The following is a 16812-nucleotide window of genomic DNA, read 5'->3' on the forward strand; positions in this document are numbered from 1 at the left end:
CGGATCCTGGATCCCGCAGGGACCGAGGAGGAGCGCGCAGCTTTCTCTCTCTCCCGCAAAGCCCCCCCTCCCTCCTCCTCCCGGAAGGGAAAAAGGAGAGCCCGAACCTCTAAACCAACCTTACCCCTCCCCCTCTTCCTGGAGGAGCTAAAGCAGAAAGTACCGTTCTGTGATTCACTGGACAAAAAAGAGGGAGGAGGCAGCCACGAAATCCCAGTGCCAAAACTAAGTAAGTTAGCTGACACAACGCACCCATCTTGCAGCGCCTCGGCCGGGTGCACCCACTCCGCGGAGACCAAGTGGGCTCGAAGTGGAGTGGCCACCGGGGCAGGAACCCCGCTTCGCTCCCTCCGCGCTCCAGAGGCCCGGAGGACTTGGTGCCCGAAGTTCCTGCAGAAAAAGGGTGGTGAGCCGTGGAAAGGGATCAGGAAACTGGGCTTTTATTCCCCCTTACTTCGCCGCCTAGTGTCGGGGAGACTGGCAAACGCCTTGGAGAGGACCGGGAGAAATAGAGAGCCCTGGAAAAGTGGAGAAAGTGGTCAGGAAGTCGGTGCACTTCAGGCAGCCGTTTATCTGTCAGGGTAAGAGCGCGGCGCGGCTGCTCAACCCTCCCCCTCCCCCCCCCCCCGCCCCCCAGTGCCTTCCAGGTGAGGGGACCGCCGGACCGCCGGTCCCCCGACCTGTGTGTGCGCGCGCGGCTGCCAGAACCTCGCTCCTCAACGTCAAGGGCGCTCTGGCCACAAAAGGTCCCTACCCAAGGTGATTCCTTGCTAGACTTTTTGTCCCGAGAACTTTCGGGTGGAAGCCTTCACTTTTTTGTGTGTGTGGAAGCTACTCAGGGGAGCGAGGAGGAGGAGAGAGTCAAATCCGACGGAAAAGAGCAACTCCTTGTTTTTCCGACGTCCCATCACTTGTAGAAGGTTGAAGTTGTTGCTTGTGGTGACAGCCGAGAGGAGCGCAGGACTTCTTTCCAGGTGGGGACCATCCACCGCCTGTGCGATCTACCCCTCTCCCGCGTGCATGTGTGCGTCGGCGGCCGCACCGGGTGCGTGGTTCTGCGAGTGGAGTCTCAGCCGGGACCCAAGTGAATGGCCCCCAGGGGGTGTGCGGGGCCCCCGCCTCCGCCGACTCCACCGGCCTGGGTTTGGCCCGGAAAGATGCTAGCCATGGGGGCGCTGGCAGCCTTCTGGGTCCTCAGTCTCCTCACCTACGGTTACCTGTCCTGGGGCCAGGGCTTGGAGGAGGAGGAGGAAGGGGCCTTGAGAGCTCAGTCTGGAGAGAGGCCAGAGCCCAGCACATCTGCCACCTCCCAACCCCATCTCATTTTCATCCTAGCGGATGATCAGGGATTTAGAGATGTGGGTTACCACGGCTCGGAGATAAAGACTCCCACTCTTGACAAGCTTGCTGCCGAAGGAGTTAAACTGGAGAACTACTATGTCCAGCCTATTTGCACACCGTCCAGGAGTCAGTTTATTACTGGAAAGTAAGTGTTACTGCTTCATGTATTTATGCCTTGCAGAAATCTTAAGCATTTAACTAAGACCCCTCTCCTAATTTAAAGAGTAACAGAAAATATGGGGAAGGAGAGAATGAATGAATGAAATGTGGTATTGATTTATGTTAGTATTAAAATGGATTCCCTGTTAGCGATCTTGAACGGCTTGTCACTAGTCTAGGCTCATTACTCTGCTTACTCTCAGAGCCTGCTGTGAAGTGCCCTCCAGGTTTTTAAACAAGATCAGGACATTTTGAAGTCTGACCTACCAACCAGATGTCTCCAGAAGGGGTCTCCTTTTCCAAATCCATTTTGACTTTTGAGCATGCTCAGATTTGTTTCACGTATCACAACAGAATTCCCAGTCACCATCACTGATAAGAAAGACAGACTAAAACGTTTCTGCAACTCTCAATTTGTTCTTAAATCTAGAATTGAATAATCAAAGCCACAGGTCCTCATGGCCAGAAAAGAGGTCAAGGAAATAGGTGGAAGGCGATATAAAATCAGTGTACAAATGACTCTTTTTGGGTCTTTGGTAATTTTGTCTTACTGGATCACTAAAGACGGTCATGTGCAATTACCAAGGCCATTCTCAAAATGCAGGGAAATTCAATGATAAATGTTCAACAGGAGTCAAATTTCATCTGAAGTTTTCTGCTGCTCTCACAGGTCTGGGAATTTTCTGGTTAACTCTAAGAAAAATCAAGTTATTTGGATGCTTAAGTAAAGCGTTTTTAATATTGTCGCTTTGCTCAACAGGTAAACCTTCTACTTAAGGTGTTCACTCATTTCCATATTTTCATTCTATCCTACTAGAATATAGGTTATTGCTATTGATTTGGATGGCCAAAGTCAGCGTGTGGAACAGAGATAGACTAGGAGGTCTGGAGGTCAAGCTACCACTGGACAAAGATAGTGGGGAATCCTTAGTGGCTCAGTATGTGTGTCCTGTGATTTCAGTCTCAGGGAACCCTGCTTCAGTGAAGTTGTTGTTGGAATTGAATCCTATAAAAGTAGCCAGTATCCGTTGGAAACATAAAGACTGTTTTGTAAGAATCTCTGTCTTGCAGAGACTTTTGCTTACAGCATGATTTCCACTGCTTAGCAAACTGTCAGAACTTAGCATCATTGCCAAAAAAAGAAAAGAAAAAAATCCTATCCTTTCCTTTCTTGAGAGAGAGAGATTAAAAAAAAAAAAAAGAGTCTCACTGTACTTCAGAGTAATTTTAAAGGTTAATTGTGGCGTCAGAAAGTCAAGGGCATTTGATATTTATAAAGTAGCAGATTTTGGCTGGAAAATAAGTCCATCTGGCGGCCTGCAGGTCAAGTTCTTCATGTCTAATCCCAACCACTCTTATATTTGGTTTATGAATTAAATATGTCTTAAAATCTCACTGAACTTCTTCAATTAATTTATAGAATGTAGATTTACTCAGATAGCCAATGGTAGTTGAAAATATGTAAATGAATTATATGAATTTATCTTTCACAATAGAGCATATGCTTTAAGGCTTTTCACCAAATAAGAACATTTAGTTCCTAAACATTATCTTGTACTGATAAAATATCTAGGTTTTATCTTTTAATCTTTATGTTTACCCAATAACATGAAACAGAAATGAAACTGGAAATAATTCCTAGCTTTTTTTTCTCTTTTTTAAATTGAACATGTTACACAATGTTGCATTTGATTCAGGCGTACAACATAGTGATTCCATGACTCTACATTATGCTGCGCTCACTGCTGTGTGGCTAATTTATCTCTTTTGTCAAAGGGTGACTCTCTTGTTCTTTCAATGCAATCAAACATCTTATGAAAAGATTTTGTCTCCTATTAAGATTTTCTATTCAGTGCAACAAATTGTGTAAGTGCTTTATAGACAAAAAGTTTAAATAGCTACTGTAATTCTATTTAAATTTTTATTTGAATTAAACAGTTGAAGACATTTTCATTTACAGTTCTCTTTTTAGACTGGAACTTTCCTGTAAATGAATGAGATGTAAGAAAGAAAGTAGTTCTAGAAGCCCAGCTATGGGCCTAATGTGAATAGTGCAGTGCCCAGGGAATATGGTCATTTGTCCTCTTCAGGAGCACATGACTATACTCTCTGGATCTTCTAAAGTACAACAAAACAAAACAAAACAAAAACAAAACAAAAAACAATAAAAATCTAAATGGACTGAATTATTTTAAGAAAAAATGGGTTATGTAAAATATAAGATTCAAATATCTTTGCATTTGTAAAGAAAGTTAAAATGATTGAAACTGAGACTACTTTTAATATTAACAAACCTACTCGCGTCAAAATGTAAAAATCTATTCCCTTATACTACACAAATCTGTAACAAATTCCAGATTCCTTTAATCATTTGTATTATACTCGTCTGGCAATGTTGAATATCATTCAGACTGTCAGTAAGCACTAGCTGTGTGCGGATCCCTGTATTGAAGATCTGTGGAACAAGTAGGAAGTGGACCTTAATCTTTGGATAGTGGTCTTCAAATTTAAATCGACAAAAATAATCACTCAAAATGCTAGATAAAATGGAGATTTCCAGGCACAACCAGCAATTCTACTTCAGTATGTAGGGGGTCGAGCCCAGAAATCAATAGTGATTTAACCAACACCTCAGGTTATTGTGATGTTAACACTATTAATACAAATTAAGTGTTCCAGGAGGATGCATTTTTATCTTGTTTAACCTTTATAACACTATGAGATAGTTGCTGTTATTATCTTCTTTTTATATAGTTATGGCAAAAGATTTCACGAGAGATAGTAACATGTACATGTACATGGGGCTTTGAGAAACAGCCTTGTATGTGTTCGAAGTTGGCCTCATGATACAAAGGTTGGTTGAGAAAGTAGCTGCCTACATTTGATTTATTTCAAAGTAATTTTCCCACCTTTTGTTTTGTTTTTCACAGTTTTACACATAGACATGGATAAATGACATCATTTCTTCTTAGAATATAGTGACGTCTTCAGAAAAGGAAAAGTTTTGCAAAATTTAGACATGCATTTTATGTAGACTTTAAAGTAGGAAAAATTGGCCATCTTAACCGAATTTATGTCTTTAGCAATAATTTTGTTTTTTTATTATTTTGTTATTCATTTTTCTACTTGAAATACCAAGATGAGCATTTTTATAAATGCAAAGGTAACTCAAATGTGTATTTGTAATAGGATATTGATAAATTTATTTCATTTTAAAACAAGCCCTCCCTATTGCGGAGGGTAATCACTCTCCTGACTTCTAACACCTCAGGTTAATTGTTGCCTGTGTTTAACTGTATCTTAATGGAATTATAGACAATGTACTCTTTCATGTCTGGCTTCTTTCTCTTTACATTATGACTGTAAAACCTTTCTGTGTTGTTGCCTGTAGACATAATTCATTCATCTTCACTACTGAACAGTGTTCTTTTGTATAAATATACTACAATTTATTCATCCAGTTTACTGTTGACAGACATTAGGGTGGTTTTGTGTTGAGCCGTTATGAATAGTGTTTTCATAAACATATCTGTAGGTGTTTGCTGGTGAACATATGTATACATTTCTCTTGAATATCTATGCAGTTGTAGGATTGCTGGGTTATGGGAATGTGTGTATTTGTTTTTTATCAATACTGCCCAACAGTTTCCCAAAGTGATTCCACCAGTTTATACTCTTAGCAATACATACGCTCAACAATGTATGGAGAGTTCTATTTGCTTCACATCTTTGTCAACATTTAATACTGTCTTTTTTGTTTTAGTTATTCTGATTGTTATGCACTGGTATAACAGTATGGATTAAATTTGCATTTCTCTATTGGCTAATGAAGTTGAGCATCTTTTTGTATTTTTATGGACTACTTGAATATTCCCTTTTAAGAAGTGTCTATTTAGTCTTTTCCTATTTTCTCATTAGGTGATTGCTTTTCTTTGTAGTAGTTATTAATATATTTGTTTCTTTGTCAGATATTTAGGTTTTTGTTTTGTTTTGTTTTCTTTTGTTTTGTTTTCCGATGCAAACACATGAGGGTTTATTTGCAAGTTCGAGCTTGGGCCCAAGTATACCCGACACAGCGGAGCAGGGACTTGGACGACTTTGTCAGATATTTGCACTGCAGATGTCTTCTTCCACTCTGTGGCTTGCTTTTTCACTCTTAATAGTGTCTTTTGACAAACAGAAGGTTTTAATTTTATTGTAGTCTAATTAGTAATCTTTTTCTTTTTATGTCCTATTTAAGGTATCTTTGACTAAACCAAGGTCATGACAATGCTCTTTTTTTTTCCTAAAAGTTTTATTGTCCTATTTTTATATTTAGATCTATAATTAGTTGAAATTAAATTTCTGTTATGGTATACGTCAAGATTCAAGATTTGTTTCCATGTGTACCTCCATTTGGCCCACACTATTTGTTGAAAATCACTTTTATATAAATCAGATAAATGTAGACATTGGGTCTTATTTCTGGACTCTATTATGTTCCATTAGTCTCTTTGTCTATCGTTTGCCAATACTACATTCTTAACTACTGTAGCTTTATAATATTGATATCTGCAATTAAGTTCTCCTACTTGTTCTCCTTCAAAATTGCCTTAGTCCTTCTTTACCAGTTCATTCATTGTAATATGAAAGAAGGGAAAATATGGGTGTACAGATGCAGGTAGTATGGAAGATTTGGTTTTGGAATATGAAGTAGTTCTTTTCTGAATTATACTACTTTCTAAGTGAAATAACAAATGAGGTCATTAGCTAAGAATAAAGATCTGGAGGTTTAAAGACAGAAATAGAAAATATTCTTCCAGGAGAATGAGAAAGTGAATTAAGTAGAGAAATGCTGAACAAATATGGGGCACTCAGCTGAGCCCACTTGAGATTTGTGGTCATAACTTTAAACAGAAACTAGTTATTGTCTGTTTTTCTCGTGCCATGGCCAGGTGCTGGTGTGCAGAAGAATCGCCATTGAAGAGGTAGATTTAACTAGATTTGGAGCTTTGCTAAATGAATAGAGTGGGATCATGGACTCTAAACTTGGCAAGGAAAAGGGGAAGACTAGGAGGGAATTATGTTCTCTAGAAAAGTTCCAGGGTCGATGAATTTGCTATCTGGCTGGGGTCAAGTGAGACACTCTTATAAAGTTGAAAAGCAAGATAGATAATGGTAGTTGGAGAAGTGTATGCTTGGGATCAAAGTTGTGTGAGTAGCACAGTTTGGGGAAATGACAGGGTGATGGATACTAAGGTGAGATTGAAGAAAAAATGTTTGGAAATGAGGAAGGCAAGGTGTTAGAAGGGCAAGGTATTGGATGGATCACTTCAGTGGATATTGAAACCATTAACAACAATGAGAGAAGTAATATTCAACAGGACAGTGAACCAAGTGCTGGAATCATTTATGACTGAGAGGTAAGGGGCAGGGCCTGGAACTGGGTAAAGAAGTCAGACAGGGAAGATAGTGAGTCTATAATCTGTTGCCTTGGTTTTCAAAGGAGTTGAGCTTTTAGAAGGAGACAAGAGCCAAAATTGCCTGGAAGTGTCAGTGAGGAGCTAAGAGGACACCCGCCCCTGTTTCAGGCTCTGTGATAATTGGGGTATGGGTAAAAGAACAGCTCCAAGTTGAGAGAATGTCAGGGATACCCAGCAATCAACTAAAGCAAGAAGGTGGAGAGAATGTCCAGGAAAGAGGGGAGGTCATATTGAATTTTGCTAATGGCATACTTTCAGTAACAGAAGGCTTCTTGGCTAGGGTTAGAGAGGAGAGGAGAGGGATTGATTGAATCAGAGTAGAGGATGTACAGAGATACATGGAGATTCAAACCCAAGTGGAGAATGATACATTGAGAAGACTGGAGTTATAGTGAAAACACAGATGGTGCTGAAAAGCACGTTGGGTTTTTTTCCCCAGAATATCTCCTAGGAAATTAGTGTTCAGTTTTAATTATAGCCTCATCCTGGAGAGTGACTGAGCTGGGGACTCCTGGCCCTTCATTGCCAACTACTGCAGCCATAATCAGGCACATAGTCAGGAGCCCTGGGGGCCTCATTTGGTCCAGGCAGATAGGATCCATGTAGACTTCCTCTGTAGACTGCAATGGGCAGTGGAAGCAGGGGACCATGTCTGTTGGGAGTTTATAACGTATTGTTTGTAGATATGAAATTATCAATTAATGGGGCTCCTGGGTGGCTCAGTCGGTTGAGTGTCCGACTTGATTTTGGCTCAGGTCATAATCTCTCATGGTGCGTGGGTTCAAGCCCTATGTCAGGCTGACAGTACAGAGTAGGCTTAGGATTCTCTCTCTTTCTCTCTGCCCCTCCCCTGTTCGCATGCATGCTCTCTCTCAAAATAAATAAATTTAAAAAATCAATTATCAATTAACAATTGTTCTGGTGTTGAAACCCTTGAAAAAGTAATTGAACTCTTTCAGCCACTCTCATAGGAGAAATATTCAAGGAAGCTAAGGGGAGTAGGGTTCAATTATTCCATTTCATAGGCATGCGGGTACACATTTTCCCTCTACTTGTATTGTAAACATAACATCAAGAGTCATGCATGCTTTCTCTCCCATCTACTTCTTTTATCCAAAGCCTAGTTTTAAGTAGGGTTCTACACACTCAGAGTACACAATAAATATCAGTTACTAAGAGTTCACTTATTACATGCATAAATATTTAGTTAATGCATAAACATTTAGAGAAATGTTTATGGTTAAAAGTTTAGAAGAAACAATTTTTTTCCAAGGCTCACTTGGGCTTTGGCAAACGAATGTAACAACAAATGGAGAGGGTGGCTTTAAAACCTCACATATCCATTTCAAAAAGAACAGCTCAATAGAGGAGACAATTCAACAAATAGCTCCCTCTTCCTATTTGATCATATGGGTTTTTCTGACAATAGAATCATGGTCTAGTAAGCTATTGGCACACTCTTGTAATCCAAGTCCCTAATTTTAAATGAGGCTTTTTAAAAAGATTTCTTTTGAAATGAATCTCTATTCAGGTGATCCTGGTGAGTTTCCTGAATGGCTGCTCTGAAAGGTGGAAATTTATCCAGGTGTAGAGAATTGAGAACATTTTGTTTCATCCAAATGACCTCTTTGAGAGAGATCAAAGGTGAGAGAAGCAAAAGACATAGAGCCCCTGCTTCCAACGTGAGCTCAGTATGAAAGCCTCTTTTATTTCAAAGCTTGATTTCATTCATATTTTTCCTATAGCAATATTCCAGAATTAATTTCACTATGATCTTTTTCCGTATTTCACCTTGATATAATTATTGTGTGTTGCAATGTCCTTCTATCATTGTAGATAGTAAATATTCCCAGTAGTGTTACTTTATTGAGACATGCATTCCTGTGTGCTCCATTGCAAAAAAAGACTTTTTACCTCATTTACTTCCTCTCTCTTCTAATTCACCCAGCGTATTTGCTTTACTCAAACATGACTCTCATTACATCACCAGCCTCAGCAAACACCCTTCCTGCCTCACCACTGACTACCAAAGAATAAGAAGAGAAATTAAGTCTTACTGACAACCTTATCACGCTAGTCATTTTTCAAACATCCTGTCATTTGATCTTCATGGCTACCCTGAAGGTAAAATATTTTTATTGAAAAATATTTATGAAATATTTAACAAATGTCTTCCTTTCATGGATGATATATGAAAGTTTTAGAGAAATTACCTAAATTGATCAAGATCACACAGCCACTAAGTGGTAGGGCCTGTATGTGAACCTATACTTGTGTGGTTTCAACAAGACCCTTGCTGTTTTCATCACATCATTCTGCACTATATGAAAATTGTAAGCACCTTAGTCAAGTCTTTAAAAAAGTGTTTAGCCTTATTTTCCTCTCTCAACCTTCACACTCAACCCCAGCAAAGAGAATGATTCAGTTTCTTGAGCACATTACATAGTTCACTTTCTTCTTTCTTTTGCACATACTGTTTTCACTTCTTGGAATTCATACCCTATCTCTCTTTGCCCAAATGTCAGCCACTCAGACTCACCTAAAATACCACCTTTCCTATGCAGTTTTCCATGATTCCTTAGCCAGAAATAATTTATTCCAGTGATTACCTTTCATAATTCTTTCTATTACTGTCTCATTATGCATGATTTCCCCCTTGTTCATAGCTGTCACTGAACCTCGTACCTCCCTTGCCAGTCAGTCCCCAGAACAGACCCTGATTTATAATCTCTGTAAATCTCACAGTGCTTTGTACTAATAGACAATAAGCATATGTGTGAAAAATGAATGAATGAATACATGAATTAATGAATAAATGATTATTTCCTTCTGACAGGCAATGTGATAGAGAAGAAATAACATAGAATTTATAGTGAGGAAATATGAATTACAGTGCTGATTCAATGAACAAGTTCCTGACTGTGACCTTTAATAAGTAGTTTAATCTTTCTGAGACTCCATGGTTACATCTGTAATATAGGAATAATGATATTATTTATATTACTAATCTCAAAGGTTATTCCATTGATCAAATGAGGTAACATGTGAAAACATTTTGAAAACTTTTAAGTTTATATAGTTTTTAAGTAAAAAGTCTTTTAAATTTGGAGCTACCTCTCCATAATTTTTAATTACGTACAAACTTTAAAAGAACAATTTGGTCTTTTTAAAAGTTTTCTGTAGAAGAGTCGTATCTCTTTTCCAATTTCTATCTAGCAGTGCAGAGTTAAAGTTAAATACCATATGCTTTAAACTTTATACATTTTATCCACCAACATTTTTCACATAATATTATTAGTTATGAGATGTTCGGGAAGGTGACTAGGGGTATATTTTTTTTAAAGCTTCTGCACTTGGAGATTTTGTGTGTTGTTATCATCATGCTTGGCAGAATCTGATGGAATACTGCTAAGCTCATGACAACTGAAAGCAGATGCATATTTAAACAATAAGTTAAGACTACAACACTAAATGAGAAGTAATGGACATAGAGAAATGGAAAGATTACTTCAAATTCCTTCAGTCAACAATAACTTTTTTATTGAATATCATCAACATATCTCATTCAGTTTTGAATGCCAGTTCACCCTTGGGACTACCAAGGTAGGTATGCAATGGTTTTGAATTAAGACATTGTTCTTGGCTTCGCGGGAATTGGAATTTTATATGCTCTATGGCCACTATTTCAGTCAGCTCCGAAATGATTATATTGCCTGTAGCATCTGACTCTAACACTAGGACGTGAGTGAAATTTCAACACAGTCGAAATCATACCACTCCCCAGCTTACAATCCTTTAGAAGCTGCCATTATCTGTAGACTAAAGCCCAATTCCTAAGCATTCTATATAAGGACTTTTAAAATATGGCATCTGATATGGTTCTGGTGCAATCTGCCAACACATTCCCATTTATACCTTCTTTGGATTATCACTGCCAGGGTGCTTACACTTACCCACAAGGGCTATGCCCCAAATCCTCCTTTTTCCATCTAAGCATGGAATATTCCTCACTCTCCTCTGGGAAAATGCTACTGCATCTTTCCAGACCCTCTGCTACCTTCATCTCCTCTCCAATCCTTCTCTGATCATTTCTTTACCCCACACCAGGCAGAATCAAGTGCATTCTTCTGTTTCTGCAACCTTTCCTCTCTATTTTTATAATAAATTCCAATTATTTTATTTACCTGTTTCCTTCAAATTCCAAAATGTACAACAGCACACTAAACTGTACACTTCTTACCACATAGTCTATTTTTTAAAAATACATACCCTAGTGATTAAAAGCAAGGATCCTGTAAGACATCAGCCATGTAACTTAAGCTATATGTGCCTCAGTTTTCTCATGGGAAGATGGTCATCATAATTATAATACCTACTCAAAGGGTTTATTGTGAGACTTAAGTGGGATTGTGTAGGAAGAACACATAGAATAGAGTCTGCCACATAGAAACCCATCTATATATGTTCTATATATTTATATATATAAACCTTGATTATCTCGGTTATCACCTTCATGCTGGACAAATTTAAGCTATCCAACAGATAATTAGTGTTGATAATCAGACTTTCAATAAATATTTATTCAATAATTGTACTGAATCAAGTGAAAAGCTCTTAATGAGAAATATCAAAAATATGGTAAGTGTATGGGGCGCCTGGGTGGCTCAGTCGGTTAAGCGGCCGACTTCAGCTCAGGTCATAATCTCGCGGTCTGTGAGGGCTGTGAGTTCGAGCCCCGCGTCGGGCTCTGTGCTGACAGCTCAGAGCCTGGAGCCTGTTTCGCATTCTGTGTCTCCCTCTCTCTGACCCTCCCCTGTTCATGCTCTGTCTCTCTCTGTCTCAAAAATAAATAAATGTTAAAAAAAATTAATAAAAATATGCTAAGTGTATATGAGTCACATACTTGAGTTTATTCTGAATTTTAGGAGCTTCCATATTTTTCATTGATTAGTACAATGACTTAAAATTTTAAAGGAATTTATTTTGTTTTTAAAGTTTATTTATTTTGAGAGAGAGAGAGAGAGAGAGTGAGAGAGCAAGAGTGCACACACACATATGAGCAGGGGAGGGGCAGAGGAGAGGGAGAGAGAGAAAATCCCAAGCAGGCTCCATTCTGTCAGTGCAGAGCCCCATGCAGGGCTTGAACCCACAAACCATGAGATCATGATCTGAGACAAAGTCGGTCACTTAACCTACTAAACCACCCAGGTGCCCTAAAGGAATATTTTGATTTAAAAATTGTCAACATCTGGAGGCGCCTGGGTGGCTCAGTCAGTTAAGCATCTGACTCTTGATTTCGGCCTAGGTCATGATCTCACGGTTCATGGGATCAAGCCCCACGTTGAGCTCTGTGCTGCCCAGAGTCTGCTCGGGAATCTTTCCCTCTGTCTCTGCTCCTCCCCCCCTCCCTCTCTCTCTCTCCTTCTCTCTCTCTCAAAATAAAGAAATAAACATTTAAAAAAATTGTCAACATCCATATCACCATTGCTGATCAACTGAGATTTGATACTCCATTTAATAGAATTAGGTAGACATAAATATTCAGATTGTTAACAACCTTTAACAATTGTTCAAGTATAACTTTAAACTATTATATTCAGAGAAAGCAGCCATGTTAAGTGGAAGTTATTTGAGAAGCAGTTTGCTATGTAGAAAGAACAGTAGGCATAGGGTTGAAGACCTGGGTCTAAATACTAATTCCCACTTACAGTAAAACTTTAGATAGGTTACTGCATGCCTCTGAGTTTCCTCATCAAATGAACATAATAAGAGCTAACAGACCATTAATTTCTGGTTTGGTTATCATATTAAATGAGACCTTGTTGGTGAAAGAGCATAAAGTATTGCCTGACATATAATAGATGCTTCATACATTCTAGTTTTAGGTTTAGCTGAATTCTATGGGGCATTTTTTTGAACAGAAAAGGAAAAATCTTTCCAAATTCTCAACCACTCTTTTAAATTTTTTCCAAAGTGGGGATGTGTAGAGCCTTACCACAAATTATATGACAATACTCAGGAACCCTTTGGGTTTACCTTATGTAGGCTTTATAAACCTTTTCTTAGGTATGTGATATGGCAGCAACACAGTGATAGAATTCTTAGAGTGCAGATGGATATCACACATAATGTTTTTTCAGCTCCTTCATTTTATGACAATGAATGAGACTCTTTTCTCCACTGACCAAATAGAATCAATAATAGTGCATCTCTATCATAACACCAACACCGATCTACCAACCACCTGGGCCTAGTAGGGAGACAAGCCAGAAAATAATCACTAGGTCATTGCCCCCTTGCTGAGGAGATATACTGATGTGCTTTCTCAATACTTGGTTGGTGTCAGGCTGGATTGGAGAGGGTAAGGTAATCAGACCTGGGTAAGAAGGAGGCTGAGGAAACTGACTGGACGCTATGGGAGTACTGGATCGTTCCATGCAGTGTCCAAAAAGGCTTTGTGAGCATGATTTGGCAGCATTCAGTGTCCAGTAAGGTCCAGCGAACAGGTAGGCATAGCAGCAGGAACATGAGTGGCGACCAACACTTGATTAAATTTATCACCACAAATTGAAAATAGGCACTCAAAAATGCACAGCGATCTTCTTAACTCCCTCTAGTATGTGTTCCAGTCTTTAGGACTACCATTTCAAAATTTCCCATCTCCTCAAATTGCCAATATCCTCTCATCAGCTCATTGCCTTACTTCAAAATTCCATTGAGACAACAGAAGCAATAATGAATAGTCTAAACCATAATATTAATGTATACTATAAATTATCTATAATTTTAATTTATTACAAATTTATAAAAAGACTTGCCATAATCTTGGATCAGAAGACCTCAAGAATTTTTAAATTGTTTTATCATACTTTAAAAAATTATCTTTGGGGTTGATTGTTATGATTAAAGACTGTGTTATATTTTTTGAACATACCAGGTTCTTGCACAGAATAAGTATGTATCATAAAAGTATATGAGCTGAGTGTATCAGGCTCATCAAATTAAAGTTTTTTTTTTTTTTTTGGTTTAGAGAATTTTTAACACACTTGAAATATAAGCTCAGATACTTGAAATCAGTTTTGGTTTTTACTTTCTTTTTATTTGTTTGTTTTTTTGGCTTTGGTTCTAGTTTGGTTGCATTTGCAATGCTCTGAAGTCTAATTTAATCATAAATTTTTCTAAGAGATTAGTTGAAGATAAAATCTTGGGAGTAGAGAAGTAACATTTACTTGGCATTTAACAAGTGTTAAGAAGTGTATATGTGTGTGTGTATATATATGGGTGTGTGTGTGTGTGTGTGTTTATTTACTTTGAGAGAGAGAGAGAGCAGAGGAGGGGCAGAGGGAAAAGGAGAGAGAGAATCTCAAGCAGGTTCTACTCAGCACAGAGCCTGAAATAGGACTCAGTCCCATGAATTTGAAATCATGACCTGAGCCAAGATCCAGAGTCTAACACTTAACCAATTGAGCCACCCAGGAGCCCCAGGAAATATATATTATTCTCTAATCTGTCTATGTATGTATCTCTCTTTGTCCCAATATGTATATAGGCCTCATCACTCAGGGGTAAATATTATTAATCACATTTTATATATGAAGAAATCAAGCTCACAGAAATGAAATATCTTGGCCAAGACCCCATACATAGTAGGTGATGAGACTAGAATTCCAACCTTAACACTATGAGTGCTCCACCACATTGCTCAGATGGTTGACAGGGTAGGTTTAGTATAGCTGCACAGCTTATCTTTAGAGTAGAAATCAGTAAATATCTTATTGAAGCAAAGCCATAACAGACTAAAATAAACATAGCAATTCTAAAAGGCAGAAATTCATTTTCAAATTGGCTTACTCACACAATTTCAGGAAAATTGAAGGAAGTTCTTGTTATCCATTTGTGTCATATCTAAATTAAGGATGACACTATTAGTTTACCTTTCAAAATTTTTACTACTTAAATTATTAGTCAAACTACATTTTCTCATATTGAGGTGAAATGAAGAAGTTAAATGGCCCATGAGGTACTTAAAATATAATCCCAGCTCTATTATTTTAAGCTTACTTATTTATTTTGAGGGGTGGACGTGAGGGGCAGAGAGAAGACAGAGAGAATCCCAAGCAAGCTCCACATTGTCAGCGCAGAGCCCGACATGGGGCTCAAACCCACAAACCGTGAGATAATGACCTGAGCCAAAATCAAGAGTCTGATGCTTAACCATGTGATTCCAGCTCTATTTTTGTTACTGTGTTTTGAAGTAATAGTTGTTTAGTCCCTATAAAATGTTTTGTTTAATTTGACTTTGAAAAGTTTTAAGGATTTTTTTCATATGTATTGTTGACTCTAACTTCTTAAATATTAACAATTAGATACTTAGAACTGTAAGATGTATGTAACAGTGTGGTGCATAAGAATCACCTGGAGAACTTGTTAAAACATTCATTCCTCTGGGCGTCACCCAGAAATTTTGTTTCAGAAGGTCCTGGGTGGGGCCTGAGATTCCTCATTTCCAATAAACTGCCTGGTGATGGTGAAGTTGCTAGTCTGGAGACCACAATCAGTGCTGAGTGACACTGTGATACAGTTTTGGTCTCCTAAGGCTCCATGACATTTTATTGCCATCTTTTTTTTTTTTTTTAAACGTTTATTTATTTTTGAGAGACAGAGCACAAGCAGGGGAGGGGCAAAGAGAGAGGTAGACACAGGCTCCAGGCTTCGAGCTGTTAGCACAGAGGCTGAAGTGGGCCTGGAACCCACGAACCATGAGATCATGACCTGAGCAGAAGTTGGACACGTAACCAACTGGTCCACCCAGGCGCCCCTGTTTATTGCCATCTTTACTTCTTTCTTTTTTGCCACTATTTAGCACCCACTATATGCACAAGCCTGTTTAAATACCATCCGACTAGCAAGCACAGTTAATTCTTGAGGCTTTCTTTACATCCTCTAAAGTTGAAGGCTTGTTTCAGGTCACATAGATCTGGCTCTTGGAAGAGACAGCTTCTCTATTAATGCGCTTCTGCTCTCCCACAAAGTGGATGATAAAAAGATTCCAATTTTGGGCAAAGCAACTGGCACAAGAGCAAAAGCAATTGAATTTCTGAGAACTGAATCATGAAATTAAAAGTGCTAGGAAATAAAGATATTTTAGCACATTGTTCTCTTTTAGAACCTTTCTACCACAATGCCGACTTAGAGAAAATGGACATTTATTTTGAGGTCTCCTTTAAATCAGTAAATTAAGAATTTTATCTAATTTGCCTCAGTTTCAGGATAAGTTCAGGTATATCCTAATTCTTAAAAATGTTGTAGCTAGTCTGAATTAGCTGAAGAATTCACTGTCATCATTTACCTTTAAATGAAATCAGACCATTTGGTTCAGTAGTCTCACATTTGCTAAAATAATTCAGTGATTTGGTTTTAACAATAGAACTTCTCAGATCTCTTTTCTGATGTGGCTCTGAATGATCACAGATGCCAAAATAACAAAACAAAATAAATAAATGATTTAAACTTAAGGTTTTTTTTTTAAGACAAATGTTAAGCCTCACCACAAATCTATGAGGAAAGGGAATGTTAATATTTCTTAGTCTTACAAAGGAGTCTCCCAAGATTAAATGTAAACCCTTAGAAGTTCTGTAGAGGAGAAAACTATACTTTGACTACCTCATCACACTCACGTGTAAGCTTTCATGAAGTTTCCATTACCAGTTAATGGTTCCTGAGGTAATCACCCTTAACTTAATTGAGCTTCTTGTTTTTATTTCCCTGAGATTCATTCATCATTCATTCATTCATTCAATATTGAGCACCTACTCTTTGCCAGCTACTGTTCTAGGCACTGGGAAACATA

At 38.4% G+C, this 16812-nt stretch overlaps 1 protein-coding gene across 1 annotated transcript in view; it reads left to right on the top strand.

The window, feature by feature from the left end:
• Window positions 1–429: 429 nt before the first annotated feature.
• The window catches only part of ARSJ (arylsulfatase family member J), an 82583-nt gene continuing 66200 nt past the window's right edge, over window positions 430–16812 (top strand). The window contains exon 1 of the mRNA XM_011281663.4: window positions 430–1486. Coding sequence (XP_011279965.1) covers window positions 1089–1486 — 398 coding nt within the window. The 5' untranslated portion in view covers window positions 430–1088. The remainder of the gene's footprint in view (window positions 1487–16812) is intronic.

This window comes from Felis catus, chromosome B1 (genome assembly GCF_018350175.1).
Source record: "Felis catus isolate Fca126 chromosome B1, F.catus_Fca126_mat1.0, whole genome shotgun sequence".
Taxonomy (NCBI): Eukaryota; Metazoa; Chordata; class Mammalia; order Carnivora; family Felidae; genus Felis; species Felis catus.